This window comes from Nothoprocta perdicaria, unplaced genomic scaffold (genome assembly GCF_003342845.1).
Source record: "Nothoprocta perdicaria isolate Ctin4 unplaced genomic scaffold, notPer1 scaffold_28, whole genome shotgun sequence".
Taxonomy (NCBI): domain Eukaryota; kingdom Metazoa; phylum Chordata; class Aves; order Tinamiformes; family Tinamidae; genus Nothoprocta; species Nothoprocta perdicaria.
The window spans coordinates 1,998,041-2,020,312 of record NW_020455510.1 but is presented as its reverse complement, the minus strand read 5'-3'; the positions used below and the strand labels follow the sequence as shown (position 1 = coordinate 2,020,312).

General features: G+C 40.3%; 1 protein-coding gene and 1 long non-coding RNA gene across 2 annotated transcripts; one reads left to right on the top strand and one right to left on the bottom strand.

The window, feature by feature from the left end:
- Positions 1-265: 265 nt before the first annotated feature.
- CHKA (choline kinase alpha) lies at positions 266-20,418 on the bottom strand. Its single transcript, XM_026041184.1, has 12 exons — positions 20,014-20,418; positions 16,165-16,276; positions 8,971-9,024; positions 6,517-6,630; positions 5,825-5,958; positions 5,439-5,543; positions 5,025-5,083; positions 3,956-4,043; positions 2,980-3,088; positions 2,414-2,520; positions 2,105-2,186; positions 266-1,369 (listed from the first exon to the last, which is right to left on the bottom strand). The coding sequence occupies exons 1-12, from the start codon at positions 20,358-20,360 to the stop codon at positions 1,310-1,312; spliced, it is 1,371 nt and encodes a 456-aa protein (XP_025896969.1). The 5' UTR covers positions 20,361-20,418; the 3' UTR covers positions 266-1,309.
- Positions 14,824-17,780, top strand: LOC112948854. The gene is made up of 3 exons (XR_003249710.1): positions 14,824-14,880; positions 16,753-16,870; positions 17,760-17,780. It is a non-coding gene; the product is annotated as an uncharacterized LOC112948854 (long non-coding RNA).
- Positions 20,419-22,272: the final 1,854 nt, after the last annotated feature.

Below are 22,272 nucleotides of genomic sequence, written 5' to 3'. Positions count from 1 at the left end.
GCAAAATGATTCTCTATACTAGAGAATAAAATGACAGTTCTTACAACTTATGCTATACAGTACATGAAATGCTGCACATTAACTGCTTGAAATAGTATTTGCTGTACAAGTGAAAGGAGCAGACTTAAAAGTTTATTATTTATAATACAGTGTGTTAGAAAGCACAAACAAAATAAGGGTCAAAATAAACATGTTCCCCAAAAAAGTAAAGAAATCTTTAGATGACATGTACACAGATTATAGTCAAGTTTCAATATACACGTTATTGTTCCCCACAAGAGACTCCACTTTACTGGACTGCAGGAACAAGAAGGTTGGAGGTGCAAGAACAGCACCTCCCAAGCCATGTCAGCGTTAGTTGGACAGAACAGCAATTTCTTGAAGTGTTCTCCGCAGTCTTTGGCTCTACTGTTCCTTACAGCCATCTACTGTGGCAACACAATCAAGAAGTGATGAGCTCCAATTACAAGTATTGTCAATGCCAATCCAGTTATTGGGGGAGTAGCTRGAGCAGTTCAAGGCACTCTTCCCAGTGCTGCCAGCCCACAGATCCCCCTGTTTGGGACACAGCATAGTAAGAGTCAGTCAGGCTGGGCAATAAAGCATGTTGGTGAAGGATGCTGAATGAACAAGACAAAGCCCTACAGCATGTCCTGAATTCATTCATACTTCACTTTACAGGCACACCTGCTTAAGAGACATTCATATTTATGCAGATAACACGTTAAAGCATTGCTGCTTCAACATGCTTACTTGCTTTGTGGTTAAAGTGGTGGTGTAACGTATCAGCAGCTTTTTGAAGATAGTGTTCACAGAGCATGTTGAACCTAATCTCACAGTAAGATTTTAAGCCTACTTCACAGTTTAACAGTTGTCTCCCTTACAGTTGCTTTTCTCCTTCTCATTAGGAGGCAGTGTCTACAACGTATCATCTTTTACAACTGTTCCGCTTACAACATTCACCATTATGTCAAATCCCAAAAAATGTACTCACAGTAACAGTTTGCTCTGATGCATGTGGTATTGACACTTAATTGTAAGCTTCTCCCATAATATAAAATACCTTCTAGATTAAAAGGATTTAAAGATATTGCACTGTAGTATTTTACTTTTGCCTCCCAATCTCATTCCAAATAGTTATGAAACTGTAAACAAATCACATTTATACAGTCTTCAGTATTGTACACCTGCCTTCCAAGGAACTGGAAGGCAGTGACACCTTCGTTACAGATACAGTAGCCTAAGCACAGTGAAAGTTCTGTCCAGCTGCCCTCTTCTTACAGTAACCAACAGACCACTCTTCCAACATTCACACCTTCAGCTTCCTCTTCTGTTCAAAGTATGCATCAAATCTGGACAATGCATATTCCTAGAGAAATAAGAATGTTATGAAGTACTTAAATACATCTGTAACAGTAAATATATCTGAGTTTTCACTTTCAGGATGGGGAAGGATAATAAAGATATTAACTGTGTTACTCTCCTAATCCATCTTCTTGGTGAGCTAAATTAACTCTTCAATTGGGAAAGGTAACCTCCCCAGAGAGATTTTTGCCTCTACAGTTTCCTGAAGTGTTTTGGAACACTAGAGCTTCTGCCAGCATGCTAGAGAAAGAGAATCTCAATAGGTCACACTTYCATCAGAAAGAAAAGTAGCTTCTCCAACATTTCCTGTAAGATATCCAGTGTTTCTGAAAGCTGCATTACTTAGCAGTATACTGTCTCAGTAAAAGTCTTAATACATTTGCAGTATCAAAAGTTAAGCTATTTGAAAAGGTCAGCAAGTTGCCTGGTATGGATGTCTTGCTGCACACTGGATGTCAACATGAAATATGCACACTGACTATTGATTTTCCAGTTTTACACTTAAAACAAGTGCTAGCTTCCATCTTGCACAGTGTCTTACTAAAAAAGAATAACTTCACTGTATGCAAAGCAGTCATTTCACTGTGAGGTYTGACACTTAGAGCTAACTCTTCTTACATAACAAAAGGGGAGAATTCCTAAAATCTTTAGGCAGCTATTTCACTTTTTTTTCCCCTGATAAAGCACTACAAGTCATGTGCAAGTAYGCATTTAAGTGAAACTATGTTTAAAAACATACCAGGTAACCAAACTCAATGGACGAAATCTTTGCTTGTATAATAGACCACAGACCCCAGAAGAAGTGTGATGCAAGGGCAAACCTGAAAATTACAAAGCAATGTATGACATTATGGAAGCAATTCCATATAGTAATTACATTAGGTTCCCCACATTATAGTGTTTTGTTTCCTCTGTTAATACTCCCTACAACACCTCTAAAACTTGCAATTAACAGGCTTTATCACAGAACTATATTAGGTATCACAGTACAAGTTTCAGGAATACTGTTGGTTCACACAGTCATCAAAAGCAGTGGAAAGTAAATTACCTGTTAACTTCTGTCATCACTTCTTCTTCCAGTTTGGATTTATCTTCATTGCTTAGATTTTGAAAGCCATGTTGAAATGCACATAGGTAACTGGAGATAAAATGAAGCTAAAAGGCAAATGATCAAATGAGATTACTCTTGAGCTCAAGACATGTTTATCTTTGAGAATAAGGCAAGGCTTTTACTAAGTTGTCATTTATTTTATGCAAACAGTGATGGTCCTCAGTTGGTTAAGGTTACTAGGAATTCTGCTAATTACTTGAAAGCTCATTTTATGCTTTTTTAATACTACAGTGACATTCTGCTGTTGCCAGCTACTTTCACAGCAGCACTTATTGCAGAAYCACTGAGCTTTGTTTTTGCTATAGCTAGCTAGATGGCACAAAGTGAGAGTTCTATGTTGAATGGCTGTGATGAAGCTTGTAAAGTTTTTAAAGCAGAGGTAGTCAGGATGAGTAGCATTACATTTATGTAGCAAAGGTTTTGGAGCACATTAGTACAAAATAGAAAGGACTGTTAAAATAACAGCTAGGAGATAGAAGTATTAATAACTTCTACATGCCTACCTGTTGCTTCTTTGAAGGATACTTAGGAAAACTAGCTTTGAAGAATGGGTACTTCTCATAAGTATAATCATACATCCATTCACAGAAGTGATTTCCAATGTCAAATCCTCTGAAAAAAGAAAATGACTCAATTCCTCAATATTTGCATAATAGCCCTGGCTCCTACTAACACAAGCCTAAAATTATTAATTTCAATAGCACAAGCCAGCTTAATATAGCTGACTGCACCTTATGCTGGCAGAGGTAGAAAACTGATAGACCTACTACATTTTTTCTAAGTACCTTATTAAAGCAGTTTACAAACTGCAGTCAACAATCAGAATTTCCCCAGCTACATAGAAACAGTAGACTTATTAAAATCAGTGCAGACAGAATATTCAAGTATGCTTTTAATGCATCTCTGATGAAGTATCAACATTGTTAGAGACAGAGGTCATACTGCTCCAAAGCCTTATGTATCCTGTTTTTAGATTATTCAGATTCACACTGGATATGTTTCAGCTACAACACTGAACTGTTTCAAAGACACTACATGTTTAGCTCAAACTTAAATGTAGTTAGTAAATGATTGAAGAATGATAGCATCTTTGTTAACCACGTAGTGAAAAGAAGTAGGACTGCTAGTAACATCTRCACGACAACTGTTTGCAATGACCATACAAATAAGCAGCGAAGCAAAGATGCTCTACATACAATTATATACAGTCTCATCTCTCTGCTGGAAGTAAAAAATGATGTCTAAAGAGCCATTTTTGCCTCAGCAAGTCTGGAGGACTAGGGAGCCCCCAAACTTTTGGCCGTGCTGTCTCAGACGTGCCTGTACCCAAAGCCTTCATGGACAAACCAGTCTTGATTAGTTACATCTGTTGTCTACCACCAATATAGTTGAATGCAACTCATTAGAAGAGACAAATAATCATCAATCCAGCACTTGCTTTCACTGTAGCTGGTTGAATAAGAGACTAAAGTGATTTACCGGTAATTATAGCTGCTGTATTCAAAGTCAATAAGCATCAGTTTTTGTTTTTCCAAATTTTCTTTGCCCTCCAGAAGCAAGATATTACCTGAAAAAGTTTAAGAAATGAAGGCATATTTGATAAAGTCACAAGGAAATTGCAGAAAAGCAATATTGCGTGTAAGAAACATTGCTCAGAACATCCTAGTCATTCCTTACATCCAAGCAGAAAAGCAATATGAAAGCTGGGTTGTGGTTCAGCAGCTCACTGAAAGTTGAGATGTGCWTGGGTAAAAATAATCTCACTCCAGAAGGTTTGTATTGCCTAAACTGAACGTTACACTTGTTCTCCCAAGGATTGCTCCTTTTTTCCCCACTGCCTGTAACACTGACAGCTCAACTCCTCGATGAGTGAACAAGGCATACTGTCTCCCAAGAAGGTGAGACAGCCTGCTCGTGGTGCATCCTCCCAGCTCAGCCCATCTTACCCTCCACCCTGTAAAAGGGAGCATAAACAGAGCCAAACTACCACAAACCACCATTTTGAGCCCTTTTTGTTAGAGAACCTTACTTTTGTTAGAGAACTGGTTCAGAATAGATGCTGTTCCCTCCATGACTTCTAAGGAATGAAGGGTGAGTAAAGCTTCTGCGATGTTTCTTTCTAGTGCAAGTTGACTCATACTCTCTAGTCTCTACTTTTGCTGTTAGCTATAACATTTCAGCATCTTTATTTCAAAAGGGCTGAAAGTCCACCCTACCCTGCTTGTGTAGGCTGCAGAAAAATCTAAGGGTCTGATCCAACAGGAGACACCCAGGGCTCCCTTCATCAGCTGGCCTGCACTAAGAGTCCACGTGCATGTTAAGCTTAAATTCAATAACGATGCAACACATTCTCCACTCTGAAGCGTTGCTGAAGCCAGTGCATTTTGCTTGGCAACCGTTATGTGCTGGGAGCACACAGGTAGTTATTTCAGGTCAGCTGTCAGGGCACTACCTCGATCACATGATTACCGATCAGAGAGCAAACAAGTGATCAGAAAAGGCTTAAAACTGCATTGCTGAGCAAGGCACTGAAATATTAGTAGCTTACCTTCTTGACAGTCATTGTGGCAAAATACAACTGGTGATGAAGTAGCTTCAAGCATAGCTCTAGAAAACAGCAATAAAGTGACAGAAATCACTATGTTCAGTTCAGCTCACAGGTAAACCTGGATTTTGCTGGAAGATTTGAAGGGCTATTGATTTATAGCAAAATTGTCTTCTCAGTTAGAAACACAAAATCAGAACACAAGTTTGGTTGCACTAATTGGCAAGTCAACTGACTGTACCCACTTGTAGTCAGTATAATGATAGGCTTAAGGTTGTTCCAGAATCCCAAAAATATCCCCAAAGTAAAATGTACYGTGCACTGCTTTTAAATAGATATATTCATACTAAAACTGTGCAAACCTTAAGATAGCAGCATTGATAAAAGAGACCCGATGTCTTCAGACAACAGACCTACCTTAGACTTTTCATTTCCTGGGGAAGATTGTAACTGAGGAGTTTGTTCAGTTTTCTAGTTTTAGATTCCTTGGTAAACTTAATCCTCAGCACTTGATTTAGGTATCTGTTAGAAACAAAAGCAATCATACCACATTTATGGACAAAATTACATTAGTCTTTATATACTAAATATCAATAACACTGAAATGAAGAAAGCTTAAAYAGGAATGGCAAACAAGGACATTTTTCAAGATGAATGTCATGGTCATCAAGTAACTGGAAACAGGTTTGAGCCACAGTGAAAGCAGACTCTACTCAGTCATTCTTATGATGAATGATTTGCTTATCAGGATTATAGCGGGTCATCTTTTTCCATACTTCAGAGTATTGCGTTGCGTAACTTACTTTTCCATTGTTCCAAAAAGCCACTTAGGTTCTTTATTAAATGGCATTTTCATGCCATGAAATCTAGCCATCTTCTCAGCTATTTCAGCAGATATGTCGGGTAAACTGAGTTCTTCTGTACTTAATTTTCTGCTCTGTAGTAAAATACAGTATTTTTAAGAGACAGCTAATCAAGTAATATGAATACCACAATAAATTAATACTCAGGTAATAATTTCTCATTACTTTACAAAATTGCCATTTTTGGAAAAGCTTCACAAGCCCAGCTTACTTAAGACTCTTGGTCAATACTATTCTATACTGAGAAATTATCATATCCCACTAAGAATATCCTCAAAGCAGACAGTATAAGTGTTCAGTATCAAAAGCATTTGGTCTTGTCGCTATTAATGGAAAGTGTTACTGAATAGCTTCCCATGCTATGCTTGGTATCTAACAGGCTTTTTATCTTCATTTATTAGTCTGTCCTACAGCTAAAGAGATTTTAGAACTGTCTTCCTGGCAAGAGCTTTAATTAGCCTCTCCAACACCCACTATGACTGTATCAAATTACAGCAAGCAGTTACTACAGGCTGCCAAATCTGTCATCCCCACATCCCTGCTTTTCTGGGCAGTSCAGAGACTGTCTTGTGATGATCAGTTAAAACATCCTATTGTGTGAACCAGTAGCTGTAACTCTGAGCAGGACTTACGGGAATGAACTCCTCCAGTCGCCCCTGTGGAAAGATTCCATACAGCTTTGGGCCAAGAGCTCTTTCTGCAAGAATGGCAAACATAACACTTTCCAGAACCATCGCTTCTGCTCCCTATTAAAAAAAAATAGAATTAAAGAATTACTGTCTCAAAGAAAAAAATATAAGTGTTAGATTTTAAAAAAAAGACTCGGCTTTTATTAACCAAATATTCTTGTTTAATGGCATATTTGTAGTTAGCATTTGAGCAACACAAACATTGTGCTTTGCAGTACAAAATTGGAGAAGGAACATACATGGTTTCAGATACTGTTCCTAAGGCCAGCTGAGGGGAAGACTGCAAAAAGCAAACTACCCTGTCCTCCTTGGCCTGTGGAAACTCTGCAGGTATTTTTTTAAAGCAGTTTACCCTAGTGAAGTACACTTCACACTACAAATACTATCCACAGCTACTTTTAACACCCTTTGGAACATGACATCTTAGCTACGCAACTGAACAAAGGATCTGCTTGAAATGAAAAGTATAGGCTGTCCAAAAGCAGAATTATAAGAATATTCAAGTTTAAAGGATCAGACACAGAACATTCAGAAGGCAAAAAWAACTTTAAACAGAGCACAAAAAGGACCTCTTCTGTTATAATAGATTAGTTCCCTTGAGAATAAACCCAAGGATAGCTCTGATGTAACACTAACCTAGACATCTCAGATGCCAAAGTTTCTGCTTCAAGTATCTTAGTATCTGATGAACCTTTACCAAGTCTCTATTCCATACCCCTACTGCTAAGTGTAGGTGGGAAAATAAGGTACTAAAAGAGATGAGCAAAGCCTAACTGTTATCTAACTTGAGAAAATACAATTATCAAACTCAAACTAGTAAAATGCACTTTGTCTCCTCCCGGATCACAGCCTGCAGACACTTAAATTTAGACATCTAGCTCTTCAGTTAAGAGTTCACCTACAGTCTGCTGACTTTTTTAAAAGGACAATGCATAACTATGTATATCAGTGCCTTCAAATACTCTGCAATATCTAATTTACACTGCCAAGTCAGTCTGCTAGTCTAAGCTCTGAAGCTTTTTAAACTTAGATCTCAGGATAACAGTAAGCATCAGCACCAAAGGCAAGCTTTTGGAGAGAATGACCACTCACTTTAAGTGAACGCTTTGTCCCAAACACTGTATTTGAGCCTTACAGTTYGTAAGCATCCTTGACAAGACTTTTCTGGTATGCTACTACAATGTAGACAAGGACAGATCAAAAAATTTAATACTTCATTTGGAAGACTGAAGTGTATCATCAAATCMTCTGTGACAGAAACTCTTGAGTTAATTTATGTGCAAGTTACAGCACTATGAGATTCATGCCAGAAAAGAATCTGCACATATCAGAAATTTGAATCGCTGTTTTCAGGGAAGAAATCAGGACAGTTCTCAAGTTCAAAGCCTCACTTCTTTTACTGCAAGACTTCTGAGTTAATGGAATGAGGGTTGGGTTATATTTTCTTTTACAGCTTCAGAATATTTTTTTTAATTGAAAGTAACAACAAAAACACACACCACACTCCATTCTTAATCTCTGCACAGAATCTAATAATCCAACCAGAACATTTTTCAGATCAGTCTTAGTTCAACTGATTAAAGTTGTTCCAGCAAGTCTAACTGAAAGTTTAACAAAACTTCAAAGCAGTAACTCAACAACCACAAAACCGGTTTATGCTCAGTTCAATTCCTGGATACATACATACACACAGACTACTTTAACTGAGGATTTCTAGATGGCATTCTCAGAGGGCAGGAAATAGGACGGGGTAAAAAGGTAGCATTTATCAAGCTTCAGTAAAGAGTACTTTCTTTCCTTCCAGATCACAGCCAAAACTATTATGGAATTAAAAAGAGGTACTSCTTACTTAAGGGCAGAAATGCCAGGTTAAAAATCTGAACTACCACATTTTGTTTTAATGACATTTTATGATAAATTACACTAAACTAGACATTATGCTGTGTGAGCAGAAATGGTTGTATGGTTGATCCAAGCACTGCGCTAATCAAAAACAGGATCAGAAGGAAAGTCTCTCTAGCTCCAAATACTTCAGTCTTAAGGTTTGAGTTATATAATATAAAATGGACATGAGAAAGCAGATTAGAGACTCTGCTGAACTACAGGAAAAAAGCCTAGCATCAGGTAAGCTGTAGTAGTATCAATGTTAAGACTGATAAGCAAATATGAGGGCAGCCTTGGCAGGGGATGGGTTCCGGTTAACTTTGGATGTTTAAATTTCTCTAAGGTGCACACACATACCCTCACAGCCATGGCTATCCTATGAGCAAATAGATTTTACTCATTACTCTTTCTGGATTCTAAAAATTCAGTCCAGACTTTGGCTGAGTAACTACTAGTCTGGAACAAGCAGGACACCTACAAAATTCAGTRAGACAAGCAAATTAAATTACTTACTTGCAAGTCATTTTCCTTCTGAGATTGTACAGACCCTCCTTTATTACAGGACCTCTATGAATGAGAAAAAGCAAACACAGTGAGAAGATGAAATTTAGCATGATTCACTTGCAACCACCAGAATAAGGGGAGTAGAAGTGCCAGCTATAATTAACTAGATGACTCAACAGTTTCTTGATCTGTGACAGCTACAGCACTAGTATCCATCTGACCTCTGACCACAACACTGTTTCACTGATTCCAAAGCCTTTCAAAAGGATGTGCCATTGAGACTAAACCCCTSCTATAAATAGTCTGGAAGGAGGGATTCAGGGTTTTTTGTTGTTGTTGTTCTTGTTTTTTAAATTATTGCTTCCTGTTATTTCAAAAAATAGAACCCCAACACATTGAAGTTTAGGAGAACATTTTTAATTATGAGAATACTAAGTCCCTCTGAACAACATCTGGAGCCACAGCATGTTAGAGATACTACAGATTACAAACAAGCTTTAGAAGAACTACTAGCAGAACTGCATTTTGAAGCTTAACACTTGCTTTTCCTATTACTCCATTTTTCCAAAAGTCTGTGCACTCTCTATGAACAAATTTTCATCACATGTAATAATGCTGTCTAGGCCATTTATACACATACTGCTAGCTGTCCAAATCCAAGGTTTTCTTCAGATGAATTACCAGTGAGACATCTCTAGCTTGCACAAATAACTGCACTCTACAAGGAAAGCTAACCAAACCTATGCACAATGTATTATGCTAGGATTGTTAATAGTCTTTATAAAGCAATTTTGGAGTATTTCAGATATTTTGGAGTATTAGACCATACCCTCAGCATCTCAACCCTCAATGGCACATACTTTTAGTAGAGCTACACATTAAAAATTCAAGATGCAGTAGAAAAACCTTGTTCCTTAAAGGATCTTAAGGAGAAGAGAAAGCAAGTATTTGCTTAGTGACAGTCTGTGGCTGCTATTTATGTTGCAATTCCAYGGTTGGCTGTTTAAACCAGACAAGGTTTAAAAGCCCATTAAGGTAGCCTGTATCTCTACCTTCTAAATTAAGGCATTTGATTTCTAGAACCATGTGCATACCTYTCAGTTCCAAAGCTCTAGCATGTCCAAAACAAGGGTGGAAATACGAACTTAACAATACAATTAAGCAACACAAGCTCCTTTAGTACCATACAACAAACTAATGCTTTACAGAAGCTATACAGGTACAGTATTTCAGAGGCTATTGAAGAAGTATAGTTAATATGAATTGATGGTCTTTCAGCAAGTACTTCCCATTCCACTAGGATAGTAAGTTTAAAACAAGACAATATGAGAACTACTATTAGCTTATATTTCTTTCAAGGAAATTAATAAAGTCAAAACACATCCACTAAGGCTACATGTACAACTACACAATAATACTTAAGTCATTTACAGAGGGCTTCTCTGAACAAGCACGTCCTGCATCAATACCGCTTGCATCTTACTGATTTTTCTTGAACAGTCAGAAAGTTACTCACCATCCAGGAGGCTTTCCTGATTAATGGTGCTCTCAGAATGGTTCAGTTCATCAGAAGATAAGCAGATTAGGCTTTTCCCTATAACCTGAACTGGCACCAACTCTCCAAAAGTCATACTGTATAAGGAGGCTAACCAGCTCTACAAGTGCACCGCAAATCGGTGTTGGAGGTATCTTTATGGCATCTACTGTGCCATCAGAAAGAGACAGTTAGGGATGTACACTGCAGAGTCATCAGAAAAGCAGACTTCTGCAGCATCCCTTCCTCTTTTCTGTTCCCTCTGCATAGAACATTGTCAGGGTCAAGAGGAGAATGAATACAAAAAAATGTTGTAAATAACTTGCTGATATGAATGGGAGCTTGGAGAGGATCAGTCTTCACAAGTGGCCATACTTTCAGCCTAGAATTAGGTAAGTCTCCAGTAAGTGGGGTCAAGGAGAATATAAAGGAGGATGTAATTTGAAGTAATAGAAGTTTAAAAAGCACAGATATTAAAATACTGATTTGCTTGTTTTAACAACACAATCTCCTACAGGAACAGTGGTTCAAAATGAAACATCTCATACCATGAGGTAGTTGATACGCACAATTAGTTAACAAAGTCTTGTCCAAAACAATGAAACATTCAGTATCTACAAATTGAAGTGAACTATTGGAGCTTAAATCCAATTTTGGGAGCTATTTATTTCAACACTGGTGAATAAAAGAACAGTTAAAACTCCTGGATGTTCTTCAAGTCCCTCTCTACCAATATCAACTWGAAAGGACATACGTGCTCTACATCTTTGAGAAAAAGCTATCTCTAATTGTTTTGTAGTGTTGTCACGTCAGTGTTTTGTGGGAAGGTTTATTTTCAAAGCAGATTAAAAAAGTCCACCAAAATTTTAAGCAAGAGTCATCACTGAGGGCAGCTACTGCAGCTGTACAGAAACCAGAAGTTATTTATAGTCTCTTAATACACTGATCACTTAAAATTCATTTTAAGGCATTGTGTTTTCAGATATGAGATCAGTCCTAGAACTGAAAGGCATTCTACATTATCTGTTGTGTCATCAAAAGATGACATGGGTTTATATTAGCCATATGTGGCAATCTGACAGGGCCCAAGTTACTCATCATTCTCTCCCTAAGGCCCTAAATTGACTTCTTTTGTAGTTGGAAAATGGGCTCTGAACCACAAAACCCCAAATGAAGCTTGACAGCAGAAATCTGTATAAAGAGGAGCTTGACACTTCTTTCTTTCCCCCCCACCCCAAACGAATCATTAGCTGTGTTTGCACATTTAAACCCTGCCTTATAACTTTCATTTTCCTACTGAACTTACTCAGTAGTTTTCAGATGGGCCTGAAACAAAGTACTGAAGTACTCTCAAATTCCAACAAATTACACTACTGCAAGAAACTGCTTGTCAAGTTACAGAAGTAATCTATGGTTAATCTATGGTGGAAGCTTTTCTTAACTTTGGAAGCTGTTGGAAGACACTGAGCTGTGAACTGCTAGGTATGGGAAAGGCAATAATTACTATCCAGCAACGATTATCTTTCTGCTTTGGAGAACTTGCCTTAGAGCACTGATCCATTCCAGACCTAAAGGAACGGAGACTAGTTTACTGAAGCCCTAGGATCTGGAATAACTTCTGGTGCAAGTCCTACAAAAGCCACAAGGACATCTCTAATCCTCTTCACTTCAAGTTACCATTCTCTTATGAGGGAGCAGAGGAAAGGAAGGGGCAATATTTTGGTATTTTATTATTGCTCTAAACATTCAGATGCACAGACAGTAGCTAGTGCTACTTAAGTCTTATGTTTAAACAATGAAATCCAGTACTAAAGAAAATGAAAGCTGTAGAGAATGCTCCAACTTCAGAGATCTCATACTATACCGTGAATCGTGTCTGTCACCTGGAAACCAGAGTGCTCTAGGCACGATCGCATGGGCAAGCCTGCAGCAGAGAACACATGCATATACAACTAAAGTGGTACATTACCCCCAGAACACCCTTAACGCCACCCAACACAAATATATCCCCCGTAAGAGGTGCTTGGTTTCTTTCAAGCCGTCTGCCAGTGCCAGGGATTTGTAGTTACTCCATGCTACAAACAAACATGGACACCAACAATCACAGAAGACGTTGATAATTACAGTAACAACAGCAGTCTGCATTTTATTTAGTTACAAAAAATAAAAGGCAGCAAGGCAGGTATGGAAAAAAATTACCACAGAACTGTGGCAACCATAATTGCTTGTGTCTGTTCACAAGGAAACTGAGACACCAGAGGGGAATATTAGATATACTGGTTTGTTTTTCCTCATTTATAAGCAAGAATTTGCTTTGGCTGTTGCAAAATAACAGAGCCCCAAGTAAAGCAGAGTTCAAGGTTCTTTTGACATGTGTAAGAATGGGAATCAACCCCAAGTTAACTTTGGATAGGTGAACTTCAGATTCTTTTTTTCTTAAATGATGCCAGCATATGTTGAAATCCTACTTCTAACGTGAGAAATTTTAGATGATATRAATTTAATGCTAGAAAGGCTACCGTGATCTGTGTATGAAATCCAATCTTAAAGCCTAAAGATTAAACAGCATATTGTTGGAGAAACTTTTCTTTCAGTGGTTATACACTGATATAGCCAACAGTTTAAGGCATTTTATAATGAGGAAGTTTTACTTTCATTGCTCCACTTAAATTTTAGCTACTGAACTGGAGCAAAAGTGAGCAGAGTAAGGCAATTCCCTTTATCCAATATATGACATATCTGCATTGTGCCTCAAACATTTGAGTTTTAATGTGGTTAGTAATTTAACCTATCACAAGCACAAATACTTGTCTTAAAAAAGTTCTGTTCAAGGATATACTCAAGAGAAGTCCTTGATTTTTAAACATCCATGCCAGTGAGACCATTCATAATAATGGTCAAGACAGTTCAGTTCATCTCCCCCCAACTCCTCCCTCCCCCCCAAAAAAACATTCATGCACACAAAAAAAAATTGCTTAAACATATCAGCTATGACAGAGGAAAGCACAACGCCTTCCCTGTGTGGCAGCTTAAGCCAACTGGCATGGTTTATACTGGATGAGTTTCATGTACTGACATTTGTGTCTTCCAAGATTCATAATAAGCAAACTGGGGTTATTTTCAAACTGCAAGAGTTCCTTTAAAAGGTGGCTCAAATAAAATCATGGTACTAGTATTATTAATTCTTAAGTTAGTATTTGATATCTATTTTTCACTCTGTGCAAAGTTTCAAATTAAATATCAGGAACGTCTACTTCAATTTGGTGCAGGCTGTTAACGTTATTTTACAGTAAGGAATACAAGGAGCTGACATTGCTTGTTTTGTGCTCCAATGTCAACAGCAAGTAAAATASACAAGAGTTAAAACATGCTTCAAAGGCTCAAACAAACAAGCAGTAACTACTAATACCCAGTGGCAGCTAGAAATGATTGAGAACGAAGTCTCAATTTTAGGATAAGGCCTCATAATTCTTAAATTATGTTAACAGTGTCCATGATTCGGTATAGGGCTTCAAAAAATAGTGACATTACTGAGAGAGTAATTTGCCGTTGCTTTGGCAAAGATACTGCTTGTGCCACCCAGAAATTAGTGAGACTCCTAAGTGAGGTTTTCAAAATACCCCAGTAAAAACAGTTTGCTTATGTTTTAGCTTATATTTAACATATAGGGGCTGGAAGAGACAAATGTTTGTTGACAGAAATTGTGAACCTCAATGCAATCTGAAAGTTTTACCTTGGGACTTTCTCTGCTTACTTAACCTTTAGTGAACTGCACCAACAAGAGCAGTCATTTCACTGCCACTATGGAAATAAAGGAAGTTAGACATCTCAAAAGATCCTTCAACACCAAGAGCAGACAGGTTAGAAAGTTATGAACACACTTTCAATTTTAAAACCGAATTAGTTATTTGATTTTAGAGCCCAAAAATTTAATTTTGATTTTTTCAGGGAATAGGGGCACAGGAAAGGGAAGTTAAGAAAAAAACTAAGGGAATAGGAAGGCAAACAAATTCTAGTCTACTTAAAAAAAAACAGAGAAGGACTACATTTTGTCACAGCACTTGGGCAGCAGAAGCTCTAGCACTACAGAAGTTTTACAGCCCATTTTCCTACTGAGGCCTTCTATGTATTAAATCAACATTAAAGCCATTCATAATTATAGGTAATTATTATCCTAGGAATCATCTTGAAAATAGTTGTGTTTTTCATCAACACTTTCTGCTTTACTTTTGATTTCTCTTAAGCCAAAGGGAAGAGTAAACTTCAAATAATGAACTTTTACACATTTGTTCTGTTTAAATTTTCAGCCTTCCCAACACATATACAGTGAGGTAGCAAAGTGTTCCATGTTATTTCAAACCAGTGGAATCCTTCACTCATTTCTGGTAAGTTTGCTACCGTGGGAAAGTTCATATTATTTATTGTATAAAATATATGCCTATGGATCTAATAAAAGAATATTTAAAAGGCAGATAAGGGACATTATCCAATTAGATTTTGCAAGCAAGTTTAGTCAATGTAGCAGAAGCAGGAAGACTGGGCTGAAATTTCAAGAGCAGTCAATTTCCTGCAGATATATTGGAGTTCTTGCAGTTATTCAAAGTGACTGAGTATTGGAAAAATATCACAAATTCATGGACAATAAAAACAGATTCTAAGTCAAATAGAAGCAACTGCCAACATCCAAACATGACTTTATGAAACTGTCATTTTTCATAAGGTAAAATAATACTACATTAGGGCAATTCTTTGCAATACAGTCAAGGTCTAGCGATGTAGGGTGAGAGGAGATATGTTAAATAGCTGTACAGCAATAGCTTGTAAGCTTTAAAAGAAAACACTTTTACAAAACATTCTAGATATTGAAGTTTAAAATTTGAAACACATTTGCCAATTACTTCTCTTTAGATTTGACAAACTGCAATTTTTTTTTTTTTTTTTTACTGACCAATAAAAGGAAAAGGAACTCTGGCAGAGTATTTAGCTTTTCCAGCTTAAGATTTTAACAGTTCTGGAGGAGTCCTACCAACTCCAGAATTGTTAAGACTCTATGCCAGCTATAAGGCATATTGCATGCTCTGTAAAGACATGTTTTGGAATGAGATGGCTGTTTGATATTGGATGTTTGCACTTCATCTTACTGCAGTTTTTTTTTTTTTTCTGGTAACTATTGCACAAAAATCCATGAAGTCTCTAATAAAATGCCTGAGCACTGTATGAAGTATGCTTAACAAAAGCTTCAACATTAGTCTGACAAGGATTCAAAAGTGATATCAAGATTAATATTTTAAGTGGTTTAGTCTTGCATTCTTGCTAGTTATGCCAGAGTCCTACATACTGTACAGAAGCAGGTTTTAATAACTGTTCTGGAGCACCACAGTCCAAACTTAACACATAAACAACACATTACTGATCAAATGGACAGCAAATGAGCCTTCAGCTGATACACGCAGGTCAGGATCTGTGTGGAAAGGAGTGTAAGTTCTAGACAATAACAAACTACAGAAGGAACTATCTTAACCTAAAAGTCTACCCCACTACCACTAAGACACATTTCCAGGTGAATAAAGCAGCACACACTTACAGTGTGTCACAGAGGAAGATCTCCAAACATACCATGATTAAGCTCCTGGCAGCCCTCCCACTCCCAAAGCGCTCTACATACTCACCATCTGCAGGATTGCACCGTATAAGCGCAGGAGAACTTTCCGTGGTTCATCTGCAACCGTCTCCGTGGTGTCAGGTAGCGAGCATTGAAACAACATGTTGCTGAGGCCACCTCTATGAAGGGAATGGTGATATTCTTTAGTATAGAAGATGCATGCTCTGTCAAAGTAGCTAAAAAAGGCATTTCTGTTTCATGTCCACTTACTGCAAATGATTAGATCARGGTAGCACCGACACAAAGTTTGGACTACAAAGGGTAATTTCTACTGAGGAAAAAATGAGAGCAGATGCACCTGAGGAATATTTTCCATTGTTACCTCAGCAAACATCGCACGTGTTTGGTATCTCTGAAATAGGAAGGCAGGTACAACTGGCCAATAAGCATGGCAAAACTGACCAAGCAAGGGGGACATACTGGAATTTACTTTCCAATTTTGAAACAAAAGTGGGTAGCACAGAAAAATGTTTCTGTTCATCAGGTTGGGAGACAGATAACTGAGAAACTTGACAAAGTTCCTACTGAAGTCTTGTCAGACTTGGTACAACACATAAGCATGAAAACAGTAAAACATACTTAACATCTTTTGCAGTGAATCTCAACTAGCAAAAATGCAATTTTAGACTCAGCACCATCTTTCATATTCCAGTTTGGACTGAAGCCCTTGTGCTAATACAATTAAAGAGGCATAAGCAGCCTAACAAATCGAGGTAAGGATCCACTTGAAATTAAGAAATAACCCAGAGAGACGCTGGCTAATAGATATAATACAATAAAATGTACTCTAAGAATACATGCTCTCAAAATAAAGCTCTACCATATTATCATATTTATCCCCATCCATTTGTCATGTTATCCCATCTTTTATGAAGAGCTTACTCTTCATAAGCTTATTAAAGTTCCCCTTGTTTGGTATTGCTGTCCTTCATTTGCAGTCCTGTCAATATTACTGTTAAAAATCAAGAAAGACTTTCCCCAAGCACTGTTTAAAAAAAAAAAATCCCAACTGCAGGACTAATTAGATCCATAAAAGCTCAGTACAGATAAGTTTCAAAGATAAAGATTAAAGCAAGACTGATTTTAGGCATTSGTTATACACAAGATAAAGCCTTAAGTTTGAATTAAGATCAGGTTTCACTGGGGTGGCAGCTGGAAAAACTTACTGTTTGACCATAAAACATATGCTGCAGCATTACCAGTGAAAGTTATACTCACACTATCACTCTTTGGATTAAAATTAAATTTTAAAATCAAAACAATTTAAAAGACTTGATTATTTGGTAAGACCAAAATGATCATCCAAAATATTATCAAGCAATACAAACTAGGGAAACATACTGTTTAAATTTTTCAGGAATTAAGTTAGCTTTCCTTATAATTACTGTTTTACTACTGCTTGACAGGAAAAAGGCAGCATTTTATTATTCTGTGGGTTAACACAGTAGATTATACTGGAGGAACTAACTTTACTAGCTTCAAGCAGCTCTTTTAAGAAAAGTTTTCYCGACCAACGTTTTCTTTACATTTTTTATAGTTCTTCTGCCTCTTCTTCATTGCACTTGACACATTCATTAACAATATTTCCTTTCTGTCCTGCAGTCTAGCTTTTCCTTTGTTGCTGTTGCTTCTGCTCTACAAAACAAGTACTGAAACCTGCTTCACTTGCAAAGCAGAAATGTACGTCAGCAGTACTGGAAAAAAACAGTCTCATCATTAAAAAGATACCTTTCAAGAAGAAATATAACTCAAGAATAGTAGCTAGTAGTGGTAAGGGGATGAGATAGTATAGATTGAAAGGCTGAAAAAATATCTGCAGCACGCTCCTTTCTCAACTTAATACAGATATTTCAGGATTTAAGTAATTCTTTGCCTTGACAAGACATTCCTTGCCTTCACAAACTGTCTAATCCTTCATACTACCCAGGTGCGTTTTGCTTCCAGGAAGCTATGAGGAATCCAAATAAAAATACAACTCAAATACAGCTCTTGCTCCTAGCCTGGCACTCATCTCTATTTTTTCAGATAATTTTCTGGGTTTTTCTTTGCAAACCACAAGAGAACTAAAGACTTTCTGCAGTAGAGAACAAAAACACAGTCTGATTTGCATTTATTTACTGGGAGATGCTACACAGAAAATACAGGTTGGCTTATGGATCCAGAGCCAATGATAGAGGAAGAATAATCAAGAAAACATGGTAAAATACCAGCTGAAAAGTGAGCTCAAGAAAGCAGGAGAACCAGATGGCCTGGCAAGCAGCCAACAATGATGTTAAAGAGACAAGAGATATGAAGTAACTTTGAACCATGAAGGTGAACAGGTAGAGAAAGAAAACCAGAACAGATGGAAAGGCTATCAACTGCAGAGTGAAAATAGACTATTTAGAGACATGGGCCTATTTAAGAACACGGGCTGGTACCAGCTGCATTTTTGATGTTAAACTGACCTTTTCAAAGTCTTTGCTCTAGAATTTGATGAAAGCACATGCAAAGAATAGCAGACCTAAGCAAGTCTGAAATCACTTCATAAAAAAATACCAGACTGGGAGATAAGGAATCCTGTAAAAATAGTTTGGTTACTTAAAGACAAGCCCAATCGTTGTACAATATATGAAAGCTCAGAAACCTTCTCCCCCAGCAGGAGCACCTCGCTTTGGCTCAGCTCCATTACATGGGAGTTTAACTATAGTTTTATGCACTTCAGACTTCTACAAGTTATCTCTAATCAGTGTAATTCATACAGAAGGCACCTAGAGGCATTGCGCTCTATATAGGTCAGTATAYTCACCAGCTTGTTAAGGGTCAAGGGAGCATATCTCATCTGTACACAGATAAAGCTATCAGTTAAATATCAACTACTAGAAATATTTAAGGGAAGCCCTTCCAAAGCATCACCCATATTAAAGGCTGCCCATAGCTTTCCCCAARCCAGGGCCACAGTAGTCTGATTTGCTTACATTTGTGTTTCAGTAGCTGTGAATTCATGTCTTGGCTCTCCAAGGAAAGTCAAGGCTCTTCAACCTATGGAAAGAGTATCTAACAGCTGTTTTCGGACATGATAYGCACTGGTACAGACAAACCATCCATGCTGGTTTTACACCTGATTTTGCACCTGATTTTTGAACCAACACTAAGGAATTTTACACTGCTTTCTCCCTCAGTGAAGGTGGCACAGGTGAAGCTCCTCTGCAAAAGCCAGTCAGCAAGGTGCAGCACACAATTTCACACCATCTGCTCTTCCTCCCAACCCAGGAGCTATCAAGCCGTTTTGAAGGGGGATCTCAAACAGAAAGTTTTGAAGAAAGGCAGAAATAACTGTCCTAGAACGCAAGATTTCATGAAATAAGTGGTGCACGCTGAATGAAAAGAGAATTAGCCAAGCTAGCTTACAGAAATACAGTCAYGCTCGCCTATTGAACCTCATTATCCCTTCACAAGCTTAAGAACCCTCTGGGCGGAAATAAGAAAGCAAGCCGTTAACTTTCAAGGAGACAGACATTTTTTTATTTAAAAACGACGAGGAGAGAAAAAAAAAAAAAGGCGCGAGGCGCGCTGAGTCACCGGCACTTGCCAGCAGCGGGGACTCGCCGCCCCCTCCACCGGCCGGCTCGCGAATTTCGGAAAGGCCGGGAAAAAAGGCGCCGCGTCGAGCCGGGAGCCCCGCGGGCAGCACCGCCGCTGCGGCACCGCAGCCGCCTCAGCCGCAGCCCGCTGCAGCGCCCCGCGGGGGATGGGGGAATTCCAGCTTTTTTTTTTTTTTTTTTTTTTTTTCCTCCCTCTTCTCCCTCCAAGGGAAAAGGGGAGAAATTGACCCCTCCTCCGCCCGCAGCCTCTCCCCTCCACCCCCGGCGCTGACCTGATGGGGCTGATGCGCAGCTGCTCCTCCCGCAGCGCCCGCCAGGCCCCGGGCAGGAACTCCTTGCACCACAGATACGCCTTGCGCCGCGTGCGGGCATCCAGCGGCGGCTCCTCCTCGGCCACCGGCGGCAACAGCAGCGGGGAAGGGGGGGTCATGGCGCCCCCGCCTCTGCCCGCCGCCGCCGGCTCCTTCCCCTCGGGCTCGGCCAGCGGGGGCGGCGGCGTAAGGGGCTGCCCGGCGGCGGGGAGGGCGACGCCGCCGCCCCCGCCCGAGCCGGGGCTGCAGCCCAGGAGCAGCCCGAGCGGGGARGGCTCGTTCTCGCCGTTACAGAACTTGGTCTTCATGGCGCGCGGGGGAGAATGGCGGTAACGGGCGCGAGACAGAGGGGGGCGGCGGCCGTTGAGGAACGCGACGAGCGCAGCCTCCACCACGAGCGCCAGCCGCGAATGAGGCGCGCGCCGCCCGCCGGCCCCCCCTTTATAAGCGGCGTGGCACGCGGCCCCGCTCGCCTCACGTTCTCGTCCTAGATCCTGATTGGCCGCCGGCTCCCTCCCCGCCCCGCCCTCGGGGAACGGGAGGGGGCGAGCGCGCGACTCCTGCCTCCCGCAGCGCCGCGCGATTGGTGCGCGGCGGAGCACGAGGCGACCGCCTGCGCCGTCACAGCCGCCTCTGTGAGGGCGGGGGAGAGGGGGCAGCGCGCGCGCGGAGCGCACCCATTGGCTGCGCCCTGCGTTGCCCCGGTGACCGGCGCGCGCAGCTGGGGGGGGGGGCTGCAGCGCGAGGCAACCCCCGCTCCCCCCCACCCCCGCCAAGGCCCCAACGGTCGCGGCGCCCCCGCAGCCCAAGGCCGAGGCGGTTACAGCAGGTTCGTGACGGGTCCGCGCCCGCCGCGCGTCGCCAGGTGTTGGAGGCAGCCCTTAGCCCCGACCAAGAGGCCTCCTCGGGAGCCCCGGCGCAAGTGACGTGCCCCAAAAGCATCCGAGCCATCTCCACGCTGTGCAAAGCACATCACGACAGCCAGGAATATGTTTATTTAAGGTCCCTTGCGGGAAGATACCGAGTCATTTATGGCAATTGCCATTTCTAGGGGCTGATTCATCCCCATGGGGTGAAGTGGCCTCAGGCAGCTTGGGGAAAAAACATACCTGAGCAGCAAAGTAACATACAAGAAGAAAAATGGGTGGTGCATGAGCCTTCTTAATACTGGTGGTGATGTTCAGCTCCGGTTTCCAGCACGGCCGCGGCCGCCGGGATGTGGCACGTGAGGGATGGCAGAGCCCAGGTGTCAGCCAGCTGGAAGGAGCCGCTGCTTTCCAGACCACGCTGAAGCCCCAAGGGAAGGGAAAGTTGCCTAATAGGTAGTATCATCTCACCACAAATGAGCAATAAATGCATAAACCACCTTTAATCTTTGATCTACCTTTGCCCGCACATGCTTTTCATGCTTTTTTCTCTTCTTTTTTTTCTCTTTTTTTTTTTCCGTTATCTTTCTCTTGCCGGTCTTCTATGTTATATACGAGTACTGTGTGGGCTTTTCTAATAATAGTTGCCATTATTGCAGGCATTATTATTGAAGCTGGGTTGTGAGGGAGTCCCTAACGTGCTCTTTCTCTCCTCTCCCCCTCCCTCCATAAATATTTCACTGCATAGGCTGCTCCCTTTCTCCATCTGTGCGTTTCACTTTGGCACTCCAGAGCTGGAAAACTCCCAAATTACCCAAAGATTTTTTGAGAAGCAGCAGGGAAGTTCCAGATCTGGCATCAGAACCGCTTTGTGCCGGCATATTAGCTTTTAGCACAACCAAAATGGTCATGGCTGAGGCAGGCCAGACCCTCRTTTGCAGGAAGGGTAAGGTAGGGGTTAGGATGCCAAACTGGAACAAGAGAGACACAGGTTTCCTTTTCTCCCCTTCTGTGCCTTAGCTTTTCATTTGCAAAATGCTTCAGCTTTTCATTTGCAAAATAGCTTTTCATTTGTAAAATTTGCCAAATTAAGCCCTCAATGGAAGGAGCACAAGCTTCCAACACTGTTCCCTTCACCTGTTGGGAGGACTAGGAATTGTTCGGGGTTAGAGTATTGCAGCTCTGTTCCTACCTAGACCATCTGAGAGCTGCAGCTTGGGATGAGACTCCAGAACGGCCCAAAACTGTTGGCTGATGTGCTGCTGCATTAAGCAGCCACAAAACATGTTTTCCCACATGGGCACTTGAACAGGAAAAAATTCCAAGTTGTGACCTCCTYCTCCAGTCCAGTCCC